A 27,570-nucleotide genomic window follows, 5' to 3' on the forward strand; every position below is an offset into this window, starting at 1 on the left:
CGATTTTACCGTGCACGGCGGCAGTAATGTACCCATGGGTGATCAGAACTGAAAGTTTCTCACCAGACTTTATGTCAGAGCATAGTTTATTCCAACTGGAATACAACATTTATCTTCTGTGGAATTATTTGCACGCCATCAATGAACTGTTTGTAGTTACTTCGAAAGAGGAATTCTCAGTTCTCATCAAGATCATCAACCTTTTTTTAATGAACGTTTTTCGACCCATGGATTGCTGAAATTGACTGTTAATCATCATCAACATCGTCTTCACGGACATTCCAACTCGTTACGGTGACTCTTGTGTTTTTCATCATGCTTCAACATCAGTTTCATCATCGCCATCATTGTGAACTTTAATTTACGGAATCTTTGCCAACCAACGTGGATTTATTGGATCTAATATCATAACCTTGGATTGCACATCTAAATCTTCAAGACATGTAAGATGTTTTGTTTTTATTTTGTTGATTGATCTACATGTATTTCCTGTAATAACAAAAATAAATCAAATTTAAAACTAAATTTTCATTGTTATTTGTTGCAGTATCGTAACAATCTCTCTTTTTTTTTGGGGGGGGGGGGTCCCTCTGACCCATATATTTCTTCATCTTCTTTTCCTTCTCTATATCCCCTTTTTCCTGTTCCATCTTTTTCTACTTCTTTCTGTCTGTCTCTCTTTCTTAAGTGTCCCTTGTTGAACTGAGAATTAGATCAAATTGGAAAAACTGATTATCATAAAGCATATTGGTCAGTAACCAATATGTTGATGAAATTATTAATTAGTAAACGAAAAGGTAACTTAATGATAAGTAGATTAAAACAACAAATAATGAATAAAGGAAAGGGCGTATAAATGCGAAGAAACTAAACATGAGGGAGCGATAGAAGCGGCCGAACTGTCTCTTTTTCTTCAGTGTCCCTTATTGAACTGAGAATTAGATCAAATTGGAAAAAATGATTATCATAAAACATATTGGTCAGTAACCAATTAAAAAATGATGTAAACTTCTGATATAGAGTAACTCGCTTCCTAGCTTATTGAAAATGTGTCCAGTGTGTGCGCGCACTGCCTCTGTGTTGTTTGGTACCATTATTTGTTGGCGATACGATACTACATGCAGTTGCAGATATATCGACCGAATGAAGTGTATTCGATCGTATAAATTCACGCCTGCAATTATATAATTACTCCCTAACATTACAGAACCGATATAGTACGATTTTTTTAATAATAGTCACGTATTTTATGGAAAATTGGTGGTACCGTTTACTGACGTGATTTTCTCGCACCAACTCCCCATTCAGTGCGGGCATGGACCTATTACGAATGGACGTTCAACGAATCCCCTCCTTTGACACAGAGACCGTCGCCGCTAATCCTTTTATAAACAGAGCGCTGGCAGCTGACACCCATCAAGCCGGTCGTAAAACATGCTCTCACTGATTGACAGCGGAAATCAATTGTACGCTGCTCCTACCCATTGCGATGTTGTTCGTTCACTTTATCAAAAGCAACGCACAGCAGCGAACGTTAGCGCTATGAAAATGATAGCAGAAACAAGAAAACAGGCGTGCATAAACGTATTTTTTACGTACATCGCTAACAACCGGAAATGAAATGCATTGACATCACCTTGCAGATCCGTATATCTACGGCAAAAAAGCAGTTGAAATTCGACGAAAAAATCTGCGGAAAAACGTTAAAATCTCAGCTTTTTCGGACAGTATCGATGTCGATAGTAGCGCTTACCTTCGGTCAGAAGTTGATTTTCATTTGGGCATAAAATTCCACAGGAGTGATGAAATTTAACGGGATTTTTTTTGATGGACAGACGACAATCGCACATTATAGAGAGCCTAAAATAATGTACTGAAAAACCGGATATGAATTGCGCATTGCATTCTAGGTAATGTAAGGACTTTCCCTATTGGCAATCGGGGCTACAACATGACCGTCTTTGGTCGAAAGAGGGCCAGTGATCGATCGGTGACGATCATCGGGCGAAAGGAGCTTGTGTAAACAATCACCCCGGGCGGTCGTTGTAAAAACCGCGTAAAGAGAAAGTTAAGGGTTAGACAGCAATTTTGACAGCTGGAAACAGGTGGTGGTCATAAAATGCTCTCGTTGAATGTCCATTCGTAATAGGTCCATGGTGCGGGCGTGTACATTATTATTTGCAATAGAACACTTTTTCGCGAACTTACCCGGCGAGTTGCAGGTTTAGCCCGAGTCGCTTATAAGATCGTAACATACGCTTGACCAAAACAATTTGTACGTCATAACTTTACCCTGAATTTGAGGGAGTGGATCTTTTAGTGAGAAGCAGGAATGTAGTGAATAAGAAACGTCAAAAGTTTAGCTGGAAGAAGAATGTGTAATAATTTCTTAAAATAAAGTTTGAGTTGGTATTAAATGGTTTCCTGTTATAAATCCTGAAGAATTATTGATTAAGTATTGAAGTTATGATTAAAAAGCTTAAAGTGATTGGTTAACATTGGTTTGACTGTTAAAAATCTGAGCTAGAAGGTCACACTTGTCACCTGTGTCTGTGATATGTTAAAAAAATGAAGCCCAGAAAAAATTTTGTTCGAAAATAATTATTTAGTGCTTCAAAAATTGAAATATAAAGTGACTGAAAACACCATCTTAATTTCATCCCATACACTTATGTGTACTATTTAGGCGTCTGTAAGACGCCTTTTTACAAAATCGGGGTTTGCCTTGTAGTTTTAGCTTTTCATTCTCAATAATGGTTGTTTTCAGGGTTTATTAGTTCTGATACATGCACTTGTACACTTGTTTCATCTTGGTTTGAGAATTTTTTAAATCGGCTGCTCACAAAGTTAAACAATACCTTTAATCAATATGGAATCCACGGTTTTGCACTTTCTTGGTTTCAGAGTTATTTAGTCAATAGACAACAATATGTGGTGTATAATAACGTTTCCTCAAACTTTGTTACCAATCCGATGCGGCGTTCTACAAGGATCGATATTAGGCCTGTTATTTTTTTTAACTTATATCAATGACTTAACTAATACAACTTTTCGCTTATCTTTGATATTATTTGCAGACGACACTAACGTCTTTTCCTCACATGATAACATAAATTCCTTGGTAATTACACTCAATAATGAGTTACCAAAATTGTCTTTATGGTTCAAATGCAATAAATTGTTCTAAATATCCAATCTAATCGTAACGTTGATCGCCTAACAAGAAGGGAGAAGGTCCCAGTTTTGCAAGTCTTTGGTGTGACTCGACCGGGATCGATCCCACTCCCGATCGTTTATGAGGTGGCCGCTCTAACATTGACCCATCATGCCAAGATAGATCATAAAAACAGCAATTTCGTTAAAATAAGGAAATTGTTAAACTTACCTCTTTGTTCCCTTCCACATCATCATAAAAGTTGGCATGTAAGATGAGAGGTGTCTTTGCCAGGGACAAGTACTTCTCTTTAAACGGCACGAAGCACATCCTCTTTCCGCGGAAGAAGAAGTTCTTGATCCTGATCATAATCTTCGCCCACGAAAAATGATCCATCTTGAGTTCAAGTACGTCCTTCATGATCTTGCAGCTGGGTATTCCAGAGCTTGACAGTACTTTCCGTTCCTTAATAACTGCATCTGCAATTACATATTGGAAAATAATCAAATGGTTATGGATCTTTGATGGAAGAAAATAATATTTCTAAGTGTGAATCAGTAACAAGAGAGCATTTAAACTGAAAGGATACTGAATTGGTTTTGATTAAATAAGAACAATTGTTGGTGAGAGTTTGATGAAAATTCCTTCAAGAATAACATAAATAATAATGTATAAAGTTAAAGCTGTTATTTTGTGACGTAGCAAACGAGCAGTTCCTCCACATATGTCGTGTGATATAAATTCCCCGAAATGCCAGTTTCTCAAAAAAATCTTTGTTTTTATGCTTTTATGTGGGTGGTGGATATTTATCGTCAGACATATATCACACCCTTTTCTACAAGAACAATATGTGTACTGCTCATGTTTCACATAAGAAAGGAAATTATGAAATTTAATAATTTTACACGATTTATAGAATTTATACTGCATGTGATAAATAGGGGTCTGCATGCATATGGCATGTATTGTATATTACGTAACAATGGTGAAACTTTACAATTCTCTTGTTTTTTAATGGATTTTCAACAATATTGTTCTCTATTTTTCGCTTATGGATTATGAAGAGTAACTTGTCGTCCCTTAACGTTAAGAAATTCGCATTACGCTTTACTCAATCTTATGAATTTATAATCACAGTCGTTAAAGATGTTTGTTCTTTTCATTTGTTGTTCTTTCATACGGAAGCTTGAAATTACCAACCAAATATTCAAATAATCATCATATCATATTTACTCATCTACTCCCTCTGATGACATGACCTCCAACCAATTTATGTCTACATCCTGTAGAAGAATGATCAGATGTTATGATCTTGCAACTCGTCATGTCTATGTATAATTGGGAGAGATGATCAGATAACAAGATCTCGGATCTCATCGTGTCTACATCCTGTGGGAGAGATGATCAGATGATAAGATCTTGGATCTCGATAGGCGGTGCTGCACCATCCCGAGTTTGCTCAATCTCGAGATATTAGCCCGATCAGCCCTCTTCGCGATTAATCTCGAGATTCAAGAAACCCCGTCTGCACCATCCCACGAAGAGCGATTCCTGCTCGAGCGAGGCAACAAGCCCGATATTACGAGCATGCGCACTTTCGGATCTTGGAGTTTCAACGGCCCGCGCTTTTGAATAACTTCCCGCGATATGCAAGCAATGTACATTATGTACTCATTTCACTAGCACTTTCGCCGAATTCAACCGGTGTTATGCAACAATCCTCTCAGCTCAGCGAGTGAAGAAGTGATGTATTCTTCGTTAAAGGGGAATCCAACCCAAATAAAAACTTGTTTTTATAAGGAAAAGAAAAATCAGACAAGTTGATAGGTAAAAGTTTGAACAATATTGGACAAACAACAAGAAAGTTATGAATTTTTAAAAGTTGTAAATATTGGTAATATCTATACCCATGGAGACTTCAAATTGGCCGCATATGGGATGTCATAGTGATGTAAGGCAAGGACTACTCTTTCATGTTCTCCAATACATATTATGGCTAAAATGTCATTTTTCCCAAAAGTTTTATTTCAAATTATATTTTTCTTTCATGAGGACATAAATAATATACTACCTTGGTTATATTTAGATTACTGCCCCAGGGGAATGGGTACTTAGGAGAAAACCACAAATCCCTGATAATAAAGTACATGACCTATGGGAAAGTAGTCCTTGTCCCTTGTCATAATTAACTTACCCAGTTGCCAATTTGAAATCTACATAGTATAAGTGATCTCAATTTTAAAGCAGCTATAACTTTCTTATTGCTTGTCCGATTTCTTTCAAACTTTCACCATTCTGTTTAATTTATTTTTCTCCTTCCCAACACAACATTTTATGGCCAAGGCTGGATTCCCCTTTAAATATGATGGCGGAGTAGGAGGCAACGACAGAGAGAGAGAGAGGGAGAGAAGGAGGAAAGAAATGCTATTTGCTCACATTTTGCGAAGGAATAAGACAACACTGCTGTCAGTGTTGTTATTGAATATGACCATCGTCGATGAGCGCCTCCCCCTTCGGTCTGGTCTCTCCCAAAATCCATTCACTGGTGGGACACCATCGTTGCTTATGAACGCTATTCGCATGTATAAAGTTGACTTCCGCACGTGTTTATCCCTTTGCGTGCGGGCCCGCGAAACCGGATACTTCTCCCTGCGGCGGAGCTGTTTTTGTACATTGCTGGTATTTGGATCTGTGGCGGTGTTTTCCTAATCTATTGCTAATTGCGCCAAACTGAAGTATTTTCAGGATTTTTAGTAAATGTAAAGATGAAAGATCAGACATTTTTCTTTATAGAATTAACGGTCTCGCTTCTCAAATCAACAGAATAGTTAAGGAATTTACGAGGAAAAAGTCGTGTTATTTTGTAAAATCTTCGCTTTTTCCCAAGTCAATAGGCACTGTGTACAAAAATGCGTAAGGGCAATCAGCACGCGCGGACAAGTCGGGTTCGATCGATACCGCTTTGTTGTCTGCTCTTTTTTCATTGCTCATGAATGGTCTCTTTACCCCCTTGCAGATCTTTGCAAAGTGTATAATTACGACGATAATCCGATAATTTACTAGGTCATCCTGACGAAATACACTAATCTTCCTTTTATTCAGGGCGTTGGCTATTAGTCCCCTGCTCTTTTTTATAAGGAATTTGTTTGAGCGTCCGCCATGACTTTCTTTTGTTCATTTTTAAAAGAGCAGAGGATAAAAGGTGTTCTTAATTCCTTTATTTTCTGTTTGTTTCCTTTGAAATAGAAGACAAAAATAAGAGCAATATCGGATGAGAGAACGAGAGAAAGCGGGGGGGGGGGGGGGAGGGTTCAAAAGTTGTCCAGGGGCCCGTTTTATATAAAATTTGTTTACAAGTTTTCAATAACACTTGAAAGCTATATCATTCTATTTGACTGGCGGATGGTAAATTTGTTTAAATTATTGCGCATTTTTTAATATAACATGTGCATGTATAATGTATTTATAAAACGGTACCAATTAGGGATTTCCTCGTTTTCCCTTTCTCTGGTTTCTAACCTGTAACTGAATGTATACCGCTTTCATTCCCTTATATCTATCGTCTTTCAATATCCCCTCCCTTCTACACCTTTTTTCTCTGAGTTCTTCTCATTTGAATTATATCTGTATCGTCTTCTTTCTTCCCGATTTGGATTACGAGGTATATACCCGCCCCCATTCCCCTCAATCCTTTCTTTCTGATTTTTTTCTTCTCAGTACCTGTCATTTTACATTACATCTAACATCTCCCCCCCCCCCCTCTCTTCATCGGTAACGGTTTCGAGAGATCAATGCCTCGTTTTTGCCAACTTGTATTGATTGGAGATGGTTGCATTTGTGGGCCTCTCGTCCTATTGCATCGTGGTTATCATGTCGAAAATTTGGGGGGTTTTCCCCCTATTTCTCAAATAATGTCCCGAAAAACCTTCTAAAATTACTATTGTAACTGTCATTTCACAAAAAATTCTATATCATCTTCCATTTTCTATATTGAAAACGTGGGTAGATATCTTTCACAAAAGACAATATGATGATGATCATCATCATCATCGTATAAAAATGCACGACTAAACTATTTTTTGTGAACCTGGGGCTTAGGGTTATGGCAAGACAGAGGCCTTAATCTTTCACTAAAAGTAATTTTCTTTTTTAGATTTTTTTATAAATTATATGTTTCATTTAATTCGATTTCCCCCGCAGATATTATAGTAATAAAATAATTTTGTTCCTGAAGTTTGCGCATCGGTATTCGATTTGTAATATCATGAAATTATTTCAAAGAGTTAAACGAATAAAAGTGACTAAAATTGTAAGTCTGAAATCATACCTCCCAACTCTCTTCTTGTCACTTTCTACGTTTCTTTATCTTACTATTCCCTCAAAAAGAGCAAAGCAATTACTGAAAGTAAAAGAAAGTATTTTTTCTTGAATAAATTATAGCATCCGCAATCATAAGTGTTGTTTTTTATTTGTTCTTTCGTTTTGTTCTATTGTCTCCTTGATTTCAGAACCGATAATAAATAACCGTCCTCACCTCTTTCAGCAAACATGTACAAAAAATCCGAAGTCTATATAACTTTCTGATTTTTTTTTCGGCCGGTCCACTCCCTCCCACATTCAGTCACGGAAACAATTTTTTTTCCTCTATGAATCTTTTCTACCACGCTATTCGCCAGTTAAAAAAATGAGAAAGAAATCGGCAAAAAGTACGAAAATCAATAAAATTTGGGTCGGTATCAACCTTTTTTTTTTTGGGGGGGGGGGTAGGTTGCACATGAATAAAAGTTTGTAGGATTGAGAGGATTCTGTCGGGTGACACGCCATACAAACGTGTTTTCTTTATAGGGGGTGCCTTAGCGTAATGTATCATCCTGTATTATTCTATTTCCTCCATTTCGCGCGAGGAAACTTAGTTCATTATTGGTTTTATCATTTGAAGTAATTATGTTTCCGTCAACTTTTCAATGCAGAAGTTTTCATCTGGGTGAGAAAAGGAAATAAGATGAAGAGGTTCTAAAACCTAACCTATTATAAATTCATTCTGTAAAATTACATGAATTAACAAATTGTATTTTTTTTAGCCGCTTCATCCCCGTCCCACAGCTCAACACTTGCACCATAAAAAAACATTGCAGTCCCTGTATAACATCTTTTTCCAAACATTTTGGTTTAGATGCTAACCATGGTAAGCGCCCAAAATGCGATTTTTTTTTTTTGGTCGTAACGGGGGAAAAAAGGGGGCCAGGACGGTCTTTATTCTTATTTTTTCTACAGCGTTACTCGCAATTAAAAACAGAAAATCGGAGAGAGGAGACAAACAAGAAATATTAGAGTGTAGGTCAGAACATTTTTATTCGGGTGGGGGGGGGGGGGCAAACAAGAACAATGATAAAAAGTCATCAGTTTGGCAAGGGTCTTAGGACCGAGTTGCAACAAACAAACATTGTGGGATTTTTTTTAAAGTAATCTAACCAAAAAATAAAGTCATGTTGTAATTCGTTTAAGTAGATATTCATGGAATTTTAGCAAAAGCGCACTTGTCTGTTACCCCTTTTATCTCTGTATCTCATTCTCTCTCGTCCTCCCTGACATTTGAACATATTTTTCGATAATTTCCCTAAATAATTATTCGTTCATCCTTATATGCATCATCACCCAGGGGAAGCGCCTTTTTGCAATATGAATCACTGACGGATGTCATAAGCACCTGTGTTGTCGGTAATGAGACATTTTTTTAGATACGGTATGTTGGTCGAAAAAAGATTCATAAAAGCTTTTTGTATTGCTAAGTACGAAAAGTGTTCAATGGGTCATCCTGCCGATAAACACTAATCTTCCTTTTGTTCGGGGCGTTGGCCATCTGTATCCTGCTCTTTTCGGAAGGAATTTGTTTGAGTGGCCGCCCAGACATTCTTTTGTTCGGGTAGTGCCGATATCATGAACTACATGGACGTTCCCCCTTTGAAAAGAGCAGAAGATGAATGGTGTGCTAAACTGCTTTCTTTTCTCCTTTTTTCAGAATAGTAGACAAAAATAATGAGAAGAAGAGGGATGATGGGGAGGGAAAAAGTTCAAAAAGTGCACTGAGATCAGCTCAAAGTACTAAGACATTACAAGCTTTTTGCTTTTCTGAAAATGCAATCGATCGATGAAACCAAGGAGATATCATTCTATCTAGAATGATATCTTCTTGATTAAACAAATAAGACGAAAATGGTGAATAAACGCGTAGCTTATTACGTGACGATCTTGCAGAAAAGATGTTAGCGTATGTATCTATCAGAACAACGATATGGATCAAATCACGTGATCAGAACGAATCACGTGATCAGGCCTTATGCGCGCGCGTACGTGCTCGTCACAAAATTTATCCTTCCCGTCCGACTCCAACGAAAAAATCGGGTAAAGTTGAAATGATTTCCTATTTTCGGGATTTTTCCCCACGTAGCTGTATATTTTTTTCAATCTGTTATCGAAATAGGTTTATGAAGGAAATAGTGTCAGAGGTTTTAGTACATAACAATTACGAAAAAGCTGAAAAACTTCACTGAATTAAACCAAACATTTCTCGGCTTCTGTAGAAGCCCGTCGTAGCTAAGTGAACGACTCGCTGGGCTTCTGTGGAAGCCCGTCGCACTCAAAGGGTTATGTTTGACCAAGGCGGAAGTGGAACGCGAATTGCATTATGGACTGACGTCATGAATAAATTACCCCGAGTCCAATCTCGAGTGCGTCTGCACCGACGAATTAGCGGGATAATTCGTAAAATAGCGCGCTATTTTGCAAATAAACCCGAGTTGACTTGGGATTGCAATCTCGAGATTAATCCTACGAACTAGCGCGATAATTGCGTCTGCACCGCCAACTATCTCGAGATTTTTCAGATCGGGATAATTTGCCGGATCAGAAATAGCGCGCTAATTTGAAAACTCGGGATGGTGCAGACGGCCCTGATATGTCTACATCCGGTGGGAGAAGAGATGATCAGATGACAAGTCTTCGATCCATTGTCTTGGGGTCTGATAATCTTTTCGTAGACATGACAAGATCCGAAAGCTTGTCATCATCTTTTTTCCAGAAGAGCTAAGATCATAGCTTTCCTTCATCCCTCCCAACATGATGTCGACATTATACATCAAATTTACAGTTTGCAGATAAGACGACATATCGTTATCTGGCAATTTTTTTCTGAGGGATGTAGACATAACGAAGTAATTATCTGAAGATCTGGGTGACACTTTTTACCCTTCATAACACATAGAAAGAAATTAAGATAAGTCTTGCACGTTCTAAGTTCTTACGTGGCGAGTATTCTCCCTCTCCTGTGTACAGGACTGCCTTTAAACTGAAGTAGAGTGTTGCAACAGCGCAATGAGGTATTGAGAAAGTCACCGGTGACCTCAGGACTAAGTCATCAGGAGCTAAACATTGTACGCCGAAGCAGACTGACATCTCTTCTTTGGTGTCACCAATATTAGGAGTATCGGTCAGAACACAAAGAGAGATTTCCTGTGGCTCTTTGCCGATTGCACCAGGAGGTATCTCCAGTTCAATCCCAAAGGACTCTAGCCGCAGTCTACCACCATCAGCTCCAATTCTCTTGCAGCACTCCTTCTTGGTTGTTTTGACATCTCTTTCATCAGGAACTGAAAATTATTGAAAAATAATTATATTGTACTCTTTATTGCAATAAATAATTGTGGCTTAACACTGCCATGACTGGGGGACATTAGACAGATATTGCCTACCTAGAGTTTAAACATAACATTTCCTCTCCCCGATGGAGTTATATTTTTCCCAAGGGACTATATTTTGCCCGAAGCGCGCAGCGCTGAGGGAAAATATTCTCCCCAGGGAAAAATATAGCTTCGGAAGGGAGTTGAAATGTTATTTATTAAAACGATAGACCAGGCAATATATGTTATATTATATAGTCTATGTGGATTCGCCATCAGAGATTGCATTTCATCATCTGGCTCCCACCAGAAATTCTTGCTACAACTCTGATCCATCTACGTCATAATCGACATTTTTAAAAATACATCAAGCGTGTTCTTCATGCAATCGACGCGTTAACACTAGCGCGTACATTAATACCGTGTTTACACGTGCATCGGCTTTTGGTTCAGAACCAAAAGCCGATGCAGAATCGGTTTTTGGTTTATTTTGCTCCGCGTTTACACGCTGTCACAACTCGCCGTGCAGAATCGGCTCGCGTTGCAAAAACCTGAAATGATTCGCGCACCAACAATAAACGTCATAATAAAGACAAAGCTGGCTCCGTGCGCTTACACGTATGTCATAATGGTAAAGTAAATAAAATGCGCGTCAATTGCCGATCAGAATCGGCTTTCGGTTTATACATAGAAAAAAGCCGATTCTGCATCGGCTCGCGGTTCTGAACCTACTACTTTGGTGGTGCAAAATTGCCGATTCTGCACCGAGAGCCGATGCAAGTTAATCGCGTTTACACGCAACAAAAAGCCGATTATGCAGCTGCTCGCGTTTGTGAACCGCGAGCCGATGCAGGGTGTAAACACGGTACAAATAAACTATTTGATGACTACGCAACTTGTAAGCAGCAAGTGACGTCACCTTAGGGAATATAACGCGGCAATTGACAATACAACGCAGTTATATTCACTGAGGTGACGTCAAAACCAAGAATATAACAAATGCGATCGTCGCAGCTATGATCACGTGATGGCGTATTGACCTATCACTGATTCGAATCTACATAACCTATGTAATATTCTGAAATATCCATTGTAAATGATAAGAGGAATATAGTAAAAGAACAATAATTTTTCCAACTTTGGCAATTTTTTTAACATTTCCCCATTGGTGCAATGTATTTTTTTAATCAAATTATTAAAAAAAAACTCTAGTGAAGTAACATGCTAACATTACAAGAAGAAAATCCACAAATATCTACTTTCTTCCTTTTTTATCTTTCGTGCTGTAAACATTACAAAATTATGTACGTCCAGAAATCCTCAATGACAGGCAAACTAGTAAACATGTTTCAATACCAAATAAATCCTTGTTGTGTACCACTAGAAAAGTATTTCCTGATTACTACTCTTATAGAACCTGTTTCATTGGGCAGGCTTTCTTGGTTGACGTCAAATTCCTCTTCTTTTTCTTGCCATGAGGTTTCTTCTTCTCCACCTTCAGGGTTCTGTGAGCCTGTGTCTTCATGAAATTTAACCTTTACCTCAGAAAGTTTATCTGTATATCAAAAAATGGTAGTTTAAAGGAATATTACTTTCTTTAAAATTTGGATTATGAATTTCATTTATTTCCGATATGCGTTAGGTGCCCGTAATATATCATTATATCTACCTGTCTTTCAACAATGAATCATCTATTTAGACAAGGGAAGATTTTAACGAAACATCGGAATCATGGTATTTATGAGGAAATATCAGTTTGTGCACGGGAGATAATTTAGCCTACCTCAATAAATTTGCGTAATATGCATGAGGAAATTCTTGCAAAAAATTCCATGTCTGCAGAAGTAAATTCCCAATAACTCCATTATGCCTATTGTAATATTTAACTCTTTTTTATACATATTATAAGACCTTGTAAATATTTATGATATCCATGAAGGTAAATTTTGAATAAATCACTATTTATCTGGTTATCATGATGAAGAACAATCAATATCAACCCACCTATGGCAGATGTCTTGAGTGATTGAGAGGAGGCTTTGTCCAACTTGGAAGGTATCCCTGCACCCTCCTGAGATTCTTCAGATGATTCCTGACTCTCCTGTTTTTCAGTCACTTTGACATTAGGATACAATTTAACAAGCTTTTTCCTATCAGATTTGGAAAGTGAGTATTCTGAACTAAAGAACCTTATTTCCCGCAACGTACCAAGATCCTTCGGGCTTTGATGGGACTTACGTTTAGACTGCCCAAAATCAATCTTGCAACTGACAAGTGTAAGGACAGTAACCTCTTTAAATTCACTGGTTGTAATATCGATTAACTTGGTTATGGGTACAGCAGCTGACTTTCGCAATGCGTATCCAAAAACCAACCTTTCTGCGAGTAGTGATACATCTTGAATCTGCAACACACAATCTGATGATGTTCGGGACCATTCAATACTCTTCATAACTACATTTCCTAGCTTTACACTTTTTACTTTGACAAATTTCAAACTAGGACTCATCATACGTAATAAGTCTGTTATCATTTGGAGTGCATAGTGCTCTTTATACCTCCACACTACAGGTCCATGGTCAGACCAACGAGATTCAAGATGGATATCAGTCAGATTAGGTAATTTACATTCTGTAATGGCTGTCTTTGACTTCTCCCATTTGAGGGGATCATTGCTTGTGACGGTGAGGGATTCAATGTTTTGACAGGAAGAAGAAAGCAGGAGAAAGAGCATGTCAAGAGTATCGCGGCAATGTAGGTTACGTAATTCCAATATTCTCAGTGAAGACAGCGGGATGCCAGGGTGGTGTCTGGAAGTGAATTCAAATGATAATGCTAAGTCATAATCTAGCACGAGACTCTTTGCACTTGGAAAACACCTCCTGACGGTCTGTAATGAGTCATGGAGTGGTACATAGTGTGCGTAAAGGCAAACGGCGAGGACAGATCTCATTGGAATGAAAAGTGGTGATCCATGCGTATGAATATCCAGATGCTCGTCTAAGACAGTGGTAATATGTTCCACTTTTTGACACAATGGAGCCAGTGCAGAGATCATTTCTATTAGATCTTGTGGTGATGCATCTTCAAATACTATCCAAGCTCCATCGTCATCGATATTCCAAGATATACGCCGATGATATTCTCTTCCATATCCAATAACAGAGACCTTGGCTGAAAAGAAATTCATGAAATAGGATTATCTCATCAGGAGTATCTCATTTGAGCTAGGACGAAATGATTTAAGTGAAATTAAGAAATATGCTAATGCGTTAGTTTCTGGCATTGATATCATCAAACAGACGGGTAAACAGGGTACTATAAATAGACTGAAACATGTTTCAATATAATATAAAAGCTCTGCTCAACAATTAACTTTCACTTCCTTCCGGTAGCAGAATCTTTCATTAAGGAGTTCGTAAGTTTTTTCTTTTTTCTTATGTGCTAAGTCAGCTGCAAAGGGTGACATAATTCAACAAACGATCAAAATTTCATTTATCCTGAAAGTGCCTCTTAATATGTTGTTTGTACTATATTTTCGATCAGCATGATGGAAATACAAAGTCACTTTCGAGTGTTTCACTAAATAGTGGAATGGTATTTCATTTTCCACCGGATTCAATTTCCAGGGCTTGACTGAAAATCGCAACCCAGGGAGGATTTTCATAATGAAGCTAATGCTTACTTATTACCATATGACCTTGTGTGCTGATCCGTACACAATATAATAAATGCCATTAGAGAACAACGTCAAAATCCATAATTATTCTCCGTATAGAATTATTGATTTGCACAATGAATTACTTTAATAAAAAAAACATACATGGTTGGGCTGTATAATTATGATACCTTATATGAACATATTTTTGTACTTTAAGTCCAGTCCTATATTATTCCACTTACTAGCATAATGTTCAAGCTTTAGGTAGCGATCGATGTATCCATACATCTTATACACATTCCATCCATACTGATCAAAAAAATGTAGTCTCCGTGTTTTAGAAAGGGCATCATTCAACTCGCTTGGCTGTTGAAATAGAAAATATGAAATTTAAATCACACACACAAAATCGTATTCTTTAAATAAGATCCTACCCAAACTTTATGAAATATAGGCCCTTCAGGATTCCTAAACAACGAACGAAATCCTCCCTCCATGTTTCTATCTAACACAGAAAGGTCATATTGAACAGAACGCCCTTGATATGCAAAGCTCACAGACAAACAGCCCATATACCAAGTTATCTGACTTCGGAAATTAATTTTAACCTAATAAGGACATCATATTTTATATTGGCAGCCACCTAATTTACAAAACTGTTCTACCATTGAACTTTGCGTGATATATTGTTATGATCATCTTGCGCTTTAAATTCTTAACCCACTGCATCGTGTTCTTGCGTCATTGATGAAATATGCGCTCTAGCATTGTGCCCTCATGCCCATGGTGGCCGATTCAGCCCACGTACACACTACTAACTATTCCCCATTGACGTGTGTGTTTAAATGAGATTTTGAGAAAAAAAATTACAAAAATAACTTAATAATGAAACTTTCCGAACCTTTATCATTTGGTAGCTCATCCAATATGCTTTAAAAAATGTGACATTATGTTTTTCTGCATTTTTCGCGCTACAAGGGCTAAAACTCAGACTACGGGCAAACTTGGTTACGTTGCATTACAGTGCTCACTGTGTTTCTTGGGCCACTAATAGAGTTTGCATAAAATCCACCAGGGACAAATTACTGGTCTCCTCTGGGAATGAACAGATCCCAGTAGTGATATTTTTCATGCAGATATGCATCGTGATTTTATATGGATATTTGCAAATGGGAGGCATTTGGTTTTTTCGTTGAAGTGGGCGCTCTAGCAATGTGTCCTGATGCCCATGGTGCCTTGTTCAGGTCACATAATAATCTTTCTCCATTGTCTTGTGTGTTAAAAATGAAATTTTAAAAATCGCTGTCAATTTTTTCATGGTTTCAATTAAGAGAAATGTAATTAAGTATCAGTAATATCTAACGTACAAACTTTAATTCTACCGGTGCCTGGCCTCGTAGGTTTACTTCTGTCAGCTCTTTGACCTGAAAATCAAATTGCAAATATGCTTTATGTGAAAATTATTGGCAATTCCTGATTTGGTACAAAATCATAGTAATCAATACATTCAATATGTACACTCTAAGAAATCCCGGTTCAAATGGGGTGTACGATACGTGGGTACACCCTTTAATACCATCGATGTGCAAGTTAGCTCTTATATGCGAGATTCCGTGTCTGTTGTACACCCATGTACTATTTACGCGCACCCCATCAGTCTCGATGATGGACGTATGGTATAGATCAGGGATTCTCAAATAGCAGCGCACGATTCTAACGGTCTTATAAGCGAATCGTGCTTATAGTGTAACTCGCCGGGCAAGTTCGCGTAAAAGTGTTCTATTGCAAATATAATGTACGAGCGCACAGTGAATGGGGAGTTTATGCGAGAATATCGCTTCAATAAAATATTCACGCACAAACACTCTGTATGTTTCTTTTTTCCAACTACTTACGTTGTTCTTTTGGGGTGGGGAGTTGTAGTCCGTTCTAGAAAAAACACATCTTTCTCATCACAAAATAATAGAGATTTTAGACATATAATAACCTGGTAAAAACTGCAGCATATTTTTCATTTAGAGCAAATCATAGGCGATCGTGTACGTGTGCATGCAGTGGATCCTATGCGTGCATCCGGTGCGTTGGTGTACAAACAAATGGTACCAAACAACACAGAGGCAGTGCGCGCACACACTGGACTAGTCCAGATTGGACCTTGTTGCTTGGAAGTGCTTTTTCCCAAAGCTAACATAGAGGGCACATGTCTCCCAATCTCTAATCAGCGCCAATCCACTCATCTTCCCTCCCCAACAAGGTCCAGTACAAAACTTTGCTGTACCAGAAAAGCTAGGCATCAATCAAACAAGTTACACGGTAGGGGGTCAGGTGCCCTAGTCTCATACACCAAACAAGACACAGTTTTACCCGACACAAGTTCACCTCAAACAGGGTGAAAAATGCAAAGTTGTGTTGTTGTTTTTTACACTGTAAATATAAGGCTCCGTGTTCATGCACTTAAAAATATCTATTCAGCGCCTTCCTCTCTCGCCAAATGATTCCACCTATGAACCAAGTATCAAAGTTTGAATAAGTAGACTACACCAGTCACAAGGAGGCAACAGCTGGTAAACATCTCTGGCTCAGGCAGCATCAACAGATCCTGGCCCCCACCCCCATCGTGGCCAATGGGCAGTGGAGGGTCAGGGGAAACCAGACCAGTGGCCTACAGTATACGACTAGTCTCTTGTACCAAACTTTTGCCTCCACTCAAATACAAGTTTACCCCCAAGGACGATGAAAATACACAGATGTGACCGATGTTCTACAGAAAAGACATATACCGCCATGATAATTTGATATTCAAATTTTGTTCTATTGAAATGTTTTTTCTCTTACCCAATGATTTCATCCGTGGAATAAGTATTACACTTTATAAGACTAGACTACGAAAACCAGGACCCTGTTGCTTCCATGAAATGACCTCCTGACCTCCATGATAAGGGGCAGTCAGTGTAATGCAATACATACATGCTTGGAGCTAAGTGTTGGAGGCAAATGTATTGATGAGTTTGTTACTCCCTAATTGGGTACTGAGTTCCTATACGGGTTATTTCCAATTCGTCTAATGCCATTATTCCTCCATTTGCAAACTGTCTATTTGATCTACCATCAGTTCGTCCTCTCACCACATGGTCTACTTTAATTTAGTTTAATGTCATTCCGTCTAATGACCAGTTGGCCAATAGCCATTTAGTCCATTTACCATTTGGTCTAATTAGACTAATTTGTTGTGCAAAATGAATGAAAATAAAATGGAAATTAAAGGTCAAGTCCACCTCAGAAAAATATTGATTAGAATCAATAGAGAAAAATCAGACTAGCACAATGCTGAAAATTTTATCAAAATCGGATGTAAAATAAGAAAGTTATGACATTAAAAAGTTTCGCTTATTTTTCACAAAATAGTTATATGAACGAGTCAGTTACATCCAAATGAGAGAGTTGATGATGTCACTCACTCACTATTTCTTTTGTTTTTTATTGTTTGAATTATACAATATTTCAATTTTTTACGAAATTGACAATTAGGACCTCCTTGCATGCCTGCCGGTGAACCACAAAATGTTCAAATAATGGAATTCCACGTGTTCAGGGAGGATGAAACTGCATTTCACATGACAATGACGAGAAAATCAAAATATTTCATATAATAAAATACAATAGAAATAGTGAGTGAGTGATGTCATCAGTTCCCTCATTTGCATACCAACCGAGATGTGCGGCATACTGTTTTGTGAAATGAAGTGTAACTTTAAAATGTCATACTACTTCTTATTTCACATCCGATTTTGATGAAATTTTCAGCGTTATTCATGTTTGAGTTATCTATTTATTCAAATCAACCTTTTTCTGGGGTGGACTTGACCTTCAAGATTTAAGAGGTATAAGGCAGTCCATTGGATAGAAGAGATTTCGCAAGCGCACGCAAGCTTTGTTACACTTAAATACAAGTAAAAAATATGGTATAACTCGATAAAAAAATTCAACTTCATTTCGCATTTGTAAACACCAGATGAAGGCGGAAAGTGCAGTGCAATTTTTATAACAATAATGGTGATGTCTATATGAAGTATAAGACATGTCTTACAAATGATCAAAAGTATAGTTTTGCATCATCATGATTCATCTGTCGGGCCTGGTGCCCTCCTGTTGCTGCCCCGTTAATATCCAAATTATATTATAAAAACGATAAAAAAATGAGTTCAATATTTTTTTTCAACATTTTGGGAAAACAAAAGAAAAAAACATTTTTCAAGAATGTTTAACTAAAATATTTTGAGAACATTTTTTCATAACTTTTATAGGTTACACTTCGTAATTCCGAAGGTTCTTTATTCCGACGGTTCGTAATTCCGAAACACGTAAATTGCCTATACCTCGATGTTCGTTAATCCGATCCGTAAAAGGGTTCGTTAATCCGAACATTTGTGGCGTTATTCCGAAGGTTCGTTATTCCGAAGGTTCGATAATCCGAAACGAAATAAGGTTCGATGTTCCGAAGGTTCGTCAATCCGAAAACGAAATAAGGTTCGTTGTTCCGAAGGTTCGTTAATCCGAAAACGAAATAAGGTTCGTTAATCATTAGTTTTCGGACTAACGAACCTTCGGAATTACGCCCTCATTTCGTTTTCGGATTAACGAATCTTCGGAATTACGAACCTAACTTCGTTTTCAGACTAACGAACTTTCGGAATTACGAACCTCATTTCGTTTTCGGACTTACGAACCTTCGGAATTACGAACCTTCGGAATAACGAACCTTCGGAATATCCGAACCTTCGGAATAACGAAGCTTCGGAATTACGAATGTATGCGACTTTTATAGAACCTTTAATGCTATTATCATTAAATTTTACCAAAGTTTTAAGATAGTATTTTTTACATCTATTTACCGTAATTTTAGAGATATTATAGTAAAATGTTATTTTGTTTCTTAAAATTATGATATCATAAAAACATCAAAATATGAATGTTTGTTGTACAATTCATTAGTACTTCAGGAAAACATTAGAAAACTTTTTTTCAAAAATGTTTAGTTATTTAAAAAAATATATATTATCATACTTTTGTGGGAAAGTTTTTTATTTTCTGGGGTGGACTTGTCCTTTAAAAATTATATCATAAAAATGTCAAAATTAGGATGTTTCTGATTAATTTTTCAAACATTTTTTTTAAACATTGGAAAAGCATTTCTAAAAATAAGTTTTGTTAAATATATTTGAGAAGCATAATTATAATCATAACATTTCGAGAATGATGTTTTATGTTATTGTCATATTCTACCAACATATATTTTTTTCACATAATGTATAATATTATAAAAACGATGATAGTAAAATGAATTTATTTCTTAAATGATCAGATGATGTTATATCATAAATATGTATTAAAACAATATTTTCTCTCTCTTTTTAGTGAAAATACTATAAAGCAGTTTCAGTTATGACATTCTAAGAACGTTTGATGTCATTGATATGATACTAGTATTACAACATTTTAAAACTAGCACATCAATGATGTGGAGCTCACCCAGCATCTCGCAACGATATTTAACACAATTTTTAATTCAGCCCAGTTGACGTCACTGTAGTGAATTATATTGGTGACATAAATTGAGGATATAGAATTGAAATTGATGAAGAAATTACAGAGAAGCTTTTTTGTGATCTATGAATAAATTTTATATAAATTAGCATAAATAATTTTCTAGTCAAAATTTCTAAACTCTGTGTAGAACCTTGGTGAACCTCATCTAGCTCTCAGATGGAACAAAAACAATCAACAAATAAATAAGTTTTTTTTTTTAGTTTTGAAAATATATAAATAAATTAGCATATTTAATGAGTCAAAATTCTGTGTTGAAATTTTGTATCACCACCTAAAGCGATCATATTAAGCAAAGGAAATTAAAATTGATCAACAAATGATGTACAGGTTTGGTGAACCTCATGCAGATCTACCAGATGGAAAAATAAATCAAAATCGGTCAACAAATAAGAAGACGCATTTCCTGTTGATTTATGAATAAATTTCGCATAAATTAGCATATAATTTTTCCTAGTCAAAATTTCAAAATTCTGTGTAGAAATTTGGTGAACCTCATGAAGTGCTACCAAAAGGAAGCCGAAATAGGTCAACAAATAACGAAGGAGAAACATTTTTTGTGAAAAAATGCGCATAAATTAGCATAGTTTAATGAGTTTCAAAATTCTATGTAGAAGTTTTGAATCCCCTACCTAGTGCTATCATATAAAGCAAACAGAATTGAAATCGGACTTGAAATGGCGAAGAAGAAGCATTTTGAAATTGTGGACGGACGCCACGCCACGGCATAAGCTCATCTAGCCCTTCGGGCCGGATGAGTTAAAAATAGATCCCAATAACTTTCTCAAAATGTCAGCAAAATACAAAAAATGTTAAAATTATACTACTAAAATAAGGATGTTTCTAATACATTTTTAAATATTTTTGGAAATTTTATTTCAAAAATGTTTTGTTGAACGTTGATGTTATTGTCATAATATTCTTACAACATTTTTAAAATGTTTATTTTACATCAAATGTATATCCTTACAAAAATGTTAGTAGTATTATAAAAAAAATTATATTCATATCATCATAAAACATTGAAAAACATGTTAATGATACATTTAATTAACGCTTTTGAAAAATATTAGGAATTTTTTTTTTTCAAAATGATACATAAACATATAGTTTCATACCATTTATTATCACATCCAATGTACGTACATGTATATAACATTATACAATTGTATATCTGTTTTGTTTCTCAACAATTTATGTTAAAATTATCAGGATGTTTCTAATATATTTTTTAAAGTTAACATTTTAGAAAGCACTTGAATACATTTTTCAAGAATGCTTTGTTAAGATGTTGTAAAACCATATTTCATATCGATCATTTCATTTCAAGTATTCTAACAACATTTTCAAAATGCTATTTTTACATCCAATTCATGTACATGTAGATGTCAATAAAATGTTATTGTGTTCCTATCAAAATGTTAATTCAATATGCAAAAATGGCAAAATTATCATGTATCTAATATTAAGAAAATCATAACATTATCAAAAATGTTTTGTCGAAATATTTTGAAAACAAACATTCATGACTTTTGTATCATCATCATGGTCATGACATCGAACGTTTGAAAAAAAAATATTCACATTAATTATTTAACATTATAAAAACGTTAGAAAAATATTATTTGTGTCTTAAGAATTTTTTTTTCATTGAACTATGCATGGGTAAAGATCTATGTAACATTTAGGAAAATATATCTGCTTGGCATCATAATATTAATGTTTATTTCATGTTTAACATCAGGGGAATATTGTTTCATTAATGTTATACAAATGTTCTTAAAAATTTCTTTTGAAAGCATTTCTAGGATCTTTCATGAATGTTATTATAGTTAGCTGGATATGGACATTGATGTCCATAGTATGGAATACACATGCATAACAAACCATGTCACAACCATGGAGCTATATATAGCTCCATATACAAAAACCACTGAATGCCCCTTATCATGGAGGTCAGGAGGTCATTTCATGGAAGCAACAGGGTCCTGGTTTTCGTAGTCTAGTCTTATAAAGTGTAATACTTATTCCACGGATGAAATCATTGGGTAAGAGAAAAAACATTTCAATAGAACATAATTTGAATATCAAATTATCATGGCGGTATATGTCTTTTCTGTAGAACATCGGTCACATCTGTGTATTTTCATCGTCCTTGGGGGTAAACTTGTATTTGAGTGGAGGCAAAAGTTTGGTACAAGAGACTAGTCGTATACTGTAGGCCACTGGTCTGGTTTCCCCTGACCCTCCACTGCCCATTGACCACGATGGGGGTGGGGGCCAGGATCTGTTGATGCTGCCTGAGCCAGAGATGTTTACCAGCTGTTGCCTCCTTGTGACTGGTGTAGTCTACTTATTCAAACTTTGATACTTGGTTCATGGGTGGAATCATTTGGCGAGAGAGGAAGGCGCTGAATAGATATTTTTAAGTGCATGAACACGGAGCCTTATATTTACAGTGTAAAAAACAACAACACAACTTTGCATTTTTCACCCTGTTTGAGGTGAAGTTGTTTCGGGTAAAACTGTGTCTTGTTTGGTGTGTGAGACTAGGGCACCTGACCCCCTACCGTGTAACTTGTTTGATTGATGCCTAGCTTTTCTGGTACAGCAAAGTTTTGTACTGGACCTTGTTGGGGAGGGAAGATGAGTGGATTGGCGCTGATTAGAGATTGGGAGACATGTGCCCTCTATGTTAGCTTTGGGAAAAAGCAATTCCAAACAACAAGGTCCAATCTGGACTAACACTGGACACGAGCGAGTTACACTACAGCAAGAGTTTACAGTTTAAGACCGTAACACGCGATCCACTTGTGGCGCACCAAGCCTTGAGGAGTGGCGTGTGGGAGCCGGAATGGAAAAATAAGTATGTAGAATATGATGGTAGTTACCGTTGGATGGAACCCTACACTAGTTCCTATGTAATTTATTTTGGTGCCCATTCGTGGCCTATATATTACTGCCATTAATCAGTCCGAACATAAACATGATTGTCTAATATCTCTCTTAGAATTGTCAAATGTACATGAAGAACACATTGTGTTGTTTATTTTGTTACATAATTAAATATTTCAATTTCTAGTTGCTATGGCCATGATGAAACCAAATTGGTATTTACGAAAACCACATTATCATGTAATCTTTTCATTCAAGCACGATACATGATAAATGATTGTTGCCATATTAAACTACAGATACAAATGAATAGTATGTATATACAATGAGTAAATAGATCTAATTTTTGGTTCATAATCATGCACTATTTGCCTATATACGCCTGCATTAGCATAATATTATTGAGATTCCATCAACAAACTAGAATTCTTACTCTTAGGGATTCGTCCTACCCACATCTGTTTTTTTTCTTGATGGCAAAGAATACATGGTTGAAATTGTATTGACACACATACCTTTGATGGACCAATCATTTCCCTCGATGGCTTGTCGAATATCTTTACCTCTTTCAACTGAAAAGGAATTTAAATAATATAAGAAATTAAGATATGCGTTATATATCTTACGCAGCAAGGAAGGGCTAAAGAAAATCTGTAATGAATTATCGAAGCGCTAAACATCTTTATTTACATTTGTACTGTTATCCTCCACATGCGGGGACAGGAAAAATATCAGTCTGAACACAAGCTAAATCCATAACCCCCAAATTCGATTACTTCATATGTTTTTTATTGATATTATTTTGACGCTTTGTATCCTAAACTCAAAATGTTCTTTGTTTTAACCAAGGGGGTTGATACACGATATTGCAGTAATATTAATATCTTTATACCTTATTTAGCAACGTAGAATCCTCTGTTCGATCGTCGGCCATCTCTGCTATGCAATTGGTATTCTTCATAAAAAATGGAAATAGAAGTGTAGTTGATGATTTTTGTTTTAATTCCCTTAATTTTACATCCTGTACATCTTTTTTGATGTCTTTTGAAAGGGCTAAGAAATTGTTGTCGATGAAACATTATTTTCGTTTGAGGACGGCCTCATATTTTATGTACATGACTGTACGAAGGTGAATTTGAATTTAGTAATTATATTTATTCACTTGACATTAATTTTGAGAAAAAAAACAAGTGTACAAATAATTTGCCATTGCTTGCCATTTAATTCCATACGAGGCATCAAAACACATAGGCAATATGCCTAAATAACATAAAAGGAAATGAACATCAACACAATCTGAATAATGTCGTGAGACATAACAAAAGACTACATATGCATTAGAACTGTGGCATACTGAAAGATATGGTCACGTAAACACCAGGAGGGTAGTAACTCCTCCCTGGGGCTGTTGATCTCGTGACCCACCCGCAGGATAGTAGTTCCCACGGGTATATCCCCTAAATCTTGGTAATCAACATCTTTGGAGCATATACTTTGATATTAATATTGGTGATCTGTCAGGTTTCAAACAATTTGTTTCTGAACACAAACCTTCTATATATTGTATAAGGCTATCCTTTCATGCTCCTTACCATTTAAGTGTAACAACCAAAATTAGCCACATTATGTAATATGCTTCATTAAGTCTGAAAATACATATAACATGTATATCTATATATCCTTACTATGGTTGCATCCGCAACTATCTGTGCACGCTTTCTTGATAAACGCTGTAATTGCCCGCCCAACCTTCCAACCTTATGCAGGCCAAAGATCTACGTTCAGATTTCCTGTGCTCCTAATTACCAACATAAAATCAATATCTCTCCCAACCTCCCAACCAATGCTGACATAATTCTTCCCAACCTCCCAACCATGTCCTGTTTCACAGGAGTATCATAAATCTTGATAGACAAAATTTCCTAAACATTTTCCATGTAGCTAATTCGCATCATAGAGCTCAAGGACTCAATGTCTCTCCCAACCTCCAAACCATGCTGACGTAATTCACCCCAACCTCCCAACCATTAGGTGATGTCTCACAGGAGCATCATAAATCGTGATACACAAAATTTCCTAAACATTTTCCATACTCCTAATTTCCCTCATAGAGCTCAAGGGCTCAAAGTCTCTCACAGCCATGATGACACAATTCTGCCCAGCCTCCCAACCATAATGCAGAGCTGCCAACCTGAACAAGAACACTTCAGTACTGTATTTTCAAGGCTGAAAATCATTATTGTGGTGAGGAAATTAGTATTTTCACAGGAATACCATAGGACAACACATAAACTGAAACTTAAGAAATCAGTATTTTGCATGAAACCATCAGTATTCTTCTCTATTTTCAGTACTAAATACGGAAAATCAGTAATACTTGGCAGCTCTGATAATGTAACGTCCCACAGAAACATTATACATCTTGATACACAAAATTTCCTAAACATTTTCTGTGCTCCTTATTTGCATCATAGAGCTCAAGGACTCAATTTCTCATCCAACCTCCCAACCATGCTGACATAATTCTGCCCAACCTCCCAACCATACATTAAAATCTCACAAGAATATCATAAGTCGTGAAACACAAAATTTCCTATTTATTTTCCATGCTCTTAATTCCACCAAAGAGACTCAAAACTCAATGTCGCTCCAAACTTCACAACCATGCAGACATAATTCTGCCCAGCCTCCCAACCGTGGTGTCTCACAGGAACATCATAAATCCTGATACACAAAATTTCCTAAACATTTTCCATGCTCCTTATTTGCATCATAGAGCTCAAGGACTCAATGTCTCTCCCAACCTCCCAACCATGCCGACATAATTATGCCCAACCTCCCAACCATAGACTTAAATCTCACAAGAATATCATTGCTTGTCATTTAATTCCATACGAGGCATCAAAACACATAGGCAATATGCCTAAATAACATAAAAGGTAATGAACATCAACACAATCTGAATAATGTCGTGAGACATAACAAAAGACTACATATGCATTAGAACTGTGGCATACTGAAAGATATGGTCACGTGAACACCAGGAGGGTAGTAACTCCTCCCTGGGGCTGTTGATCAGTTGACCCACCCGCAGGATAGTAGTTCCCACAGGTATTTCCCCTAAATCTTGGTAATCAACATCTTTGGAGCATATACTTTGATATTAATATTGGTGATCTTTTTTTTTTTTTTTTTTTTTGCCCCTTTGGATGTTACAGGAATTGGAGGCATACATCAGTTTGTCATGTTTGCAAATAAAGCTGCCCAATGTTATGTATTGGCATGGAGCTGCTTATTTCCAGCTCCCCGTATCAAAACATAAATTTACAGGAGTGCCCTATGCATGAATGTAAACGGCTTGTAAGAGAACATTCCATCTAAGTTAACATAAACAAAATCCACCTGATACAATAATCTCAGGATTAAATACATGTAGTAAATTTGGAGGAACTGAACAAAATAGCTTGGAAAAGGCTTAACACACTATTCACAATCGTCTTCATGCAGCCTTTAGGAGCAAAATTCTTCCAGGAAAATCAGTATCCTCTCAAAGGGTATGTCCAAAAATAGTGTATTTTGTTCTCCTGTCTTAGTAGAAGTCCACTTTTTTTTTTCCTTTTTAAATTATGCATGTCACCACAGGGACAGCCGCGCCTTGCAACTTCTGATTCTGTTTTTGTTTCCATTTTTTTTTTCACTGGTAATATCCAGTGGTTAGTGGACATTTGGGCTAAGACATATTTGCTTGATTTATCCTAGGATAGGGTGGTAATCACCCTAGGTGCATCCCCAATAACATGGAAAGTGGGGAATCGGCGGACAAATGTCCGCCGCAATGGGAGGACACGTGGCACTGGGGCACGGAGGAGATAAGGGCAAAAACCAACAGGACGCAATGGCAGTGCCTCCTCACTTGGAGTGGTTATGCTGGAGAAATTCCCTTATGGCCCACCTGCGTTATGGTAGGTGCGACCGAGACTTGCTCCACCACCGAACCACAGACCACTGTCCTACCCGGTGAATAATTGGATTCATTATATTGCACTCGTGTATTTTGCAAATGATCTCTATCCTGAACCATGATACACGTATACCAATTCTATGACCATATTCGAGGCCTTACAGAGATCCAAATTATGATATCTGACCTTTATTCAAACAAATAAATGCCATCTCTTGCGAGAGTTATGGTTGGTTCTGTGGATGGCAAGTTGGGTTATAGAACAGCCATTTTATTGAAATGGGTACCTCAAGGAATGTCTCATGAAAGGCCATGTCGGACGTTTCATCCGACAAAATCCTGTTTATCTATTTGTAGTCAAAGTAAATGAGGTTTCTTATAGCTAAGCTTACTCAAGAAAAGTTGTTAAATTGGACCACATTTGGACCGCACTGTTGATGGGACACTCCCCAAAACCACCAATTCCGAATTTCATCAATCAATAAAAAGTGTGACATTTCGGCTAAAGATACAAATTCAAATTGGATGATTACCGTCCCGACCCATGGCTAATGGGTCCAATTCTCAGAGGATCAGACTAGCCCCCCAATTATATTAGTGCTTAACTATGATTTGCCAT

The 27,570-nt window shown here is 36.8% G+C and overlaps 1 protein-coding gene across 1 annotated transcript in view; it reads right to left on the reverse strand.

Moving 5' to 3' along the window:
• Positions 1-573: 573 nt before the first annotated feature.
• LOC129266963 (uncharacterized) overlaps positions 574-27,570 on the reverse strand; it is a 38,283-nt gene continuing 11,286 nt past the window's right edge. Inside the window, exons 3-10 of the mRNA XM_064104078.1 lie at positions 23,883-23,945; positions 23,506-23,562; positions 15,859-15,915; positions 14,734-14,857; positions 12,835-14,004; positions 12,248-12,385; positions 10,456-10,800; positions 574-3,633 (exon numbers count right to left, since the gene is read on the reverse strand). Coding sequence (XP_063960148.1) covers positions 3,359-3,633; positions 10,456-10,800; positions 12,248-12,385; positions 12,835-14,004; positions 14,734-14,857; positions 15,859-15,915; positions 23,506-23,562; positions 23,883-23,924 — 2,208 coding nt within the window. The 5' untranslated portion in view covers positions 23,925-23,945 and the 3' untranslated portion in view covers positions 574-3,358. The remainder of the gene's footprint in view (positions 3,634-10,455; positions 10,801-12,247; positions 12,386-12,834; positions 14,005-14,733; positions 14,858-15,858; positions 15,916-23,505; positions 23,563-23,882; positions 23,946-27,570) is intronic.

Source organism: Lytechinus pictus, chromosome 8, assembly GCF_037042905.1.
Source record: "Lytechinus pictus isolate F3 Inbred chromosome 8, Lp3.0, whole genome shotgun sequence".
Taxonomy (NCBI): Eukaryota; Metazoa; Echinodermata; class Echinoidea; order Temnopleuroida; family Toxopneustidae; genus Lytechinus; species Lytechinus pictus.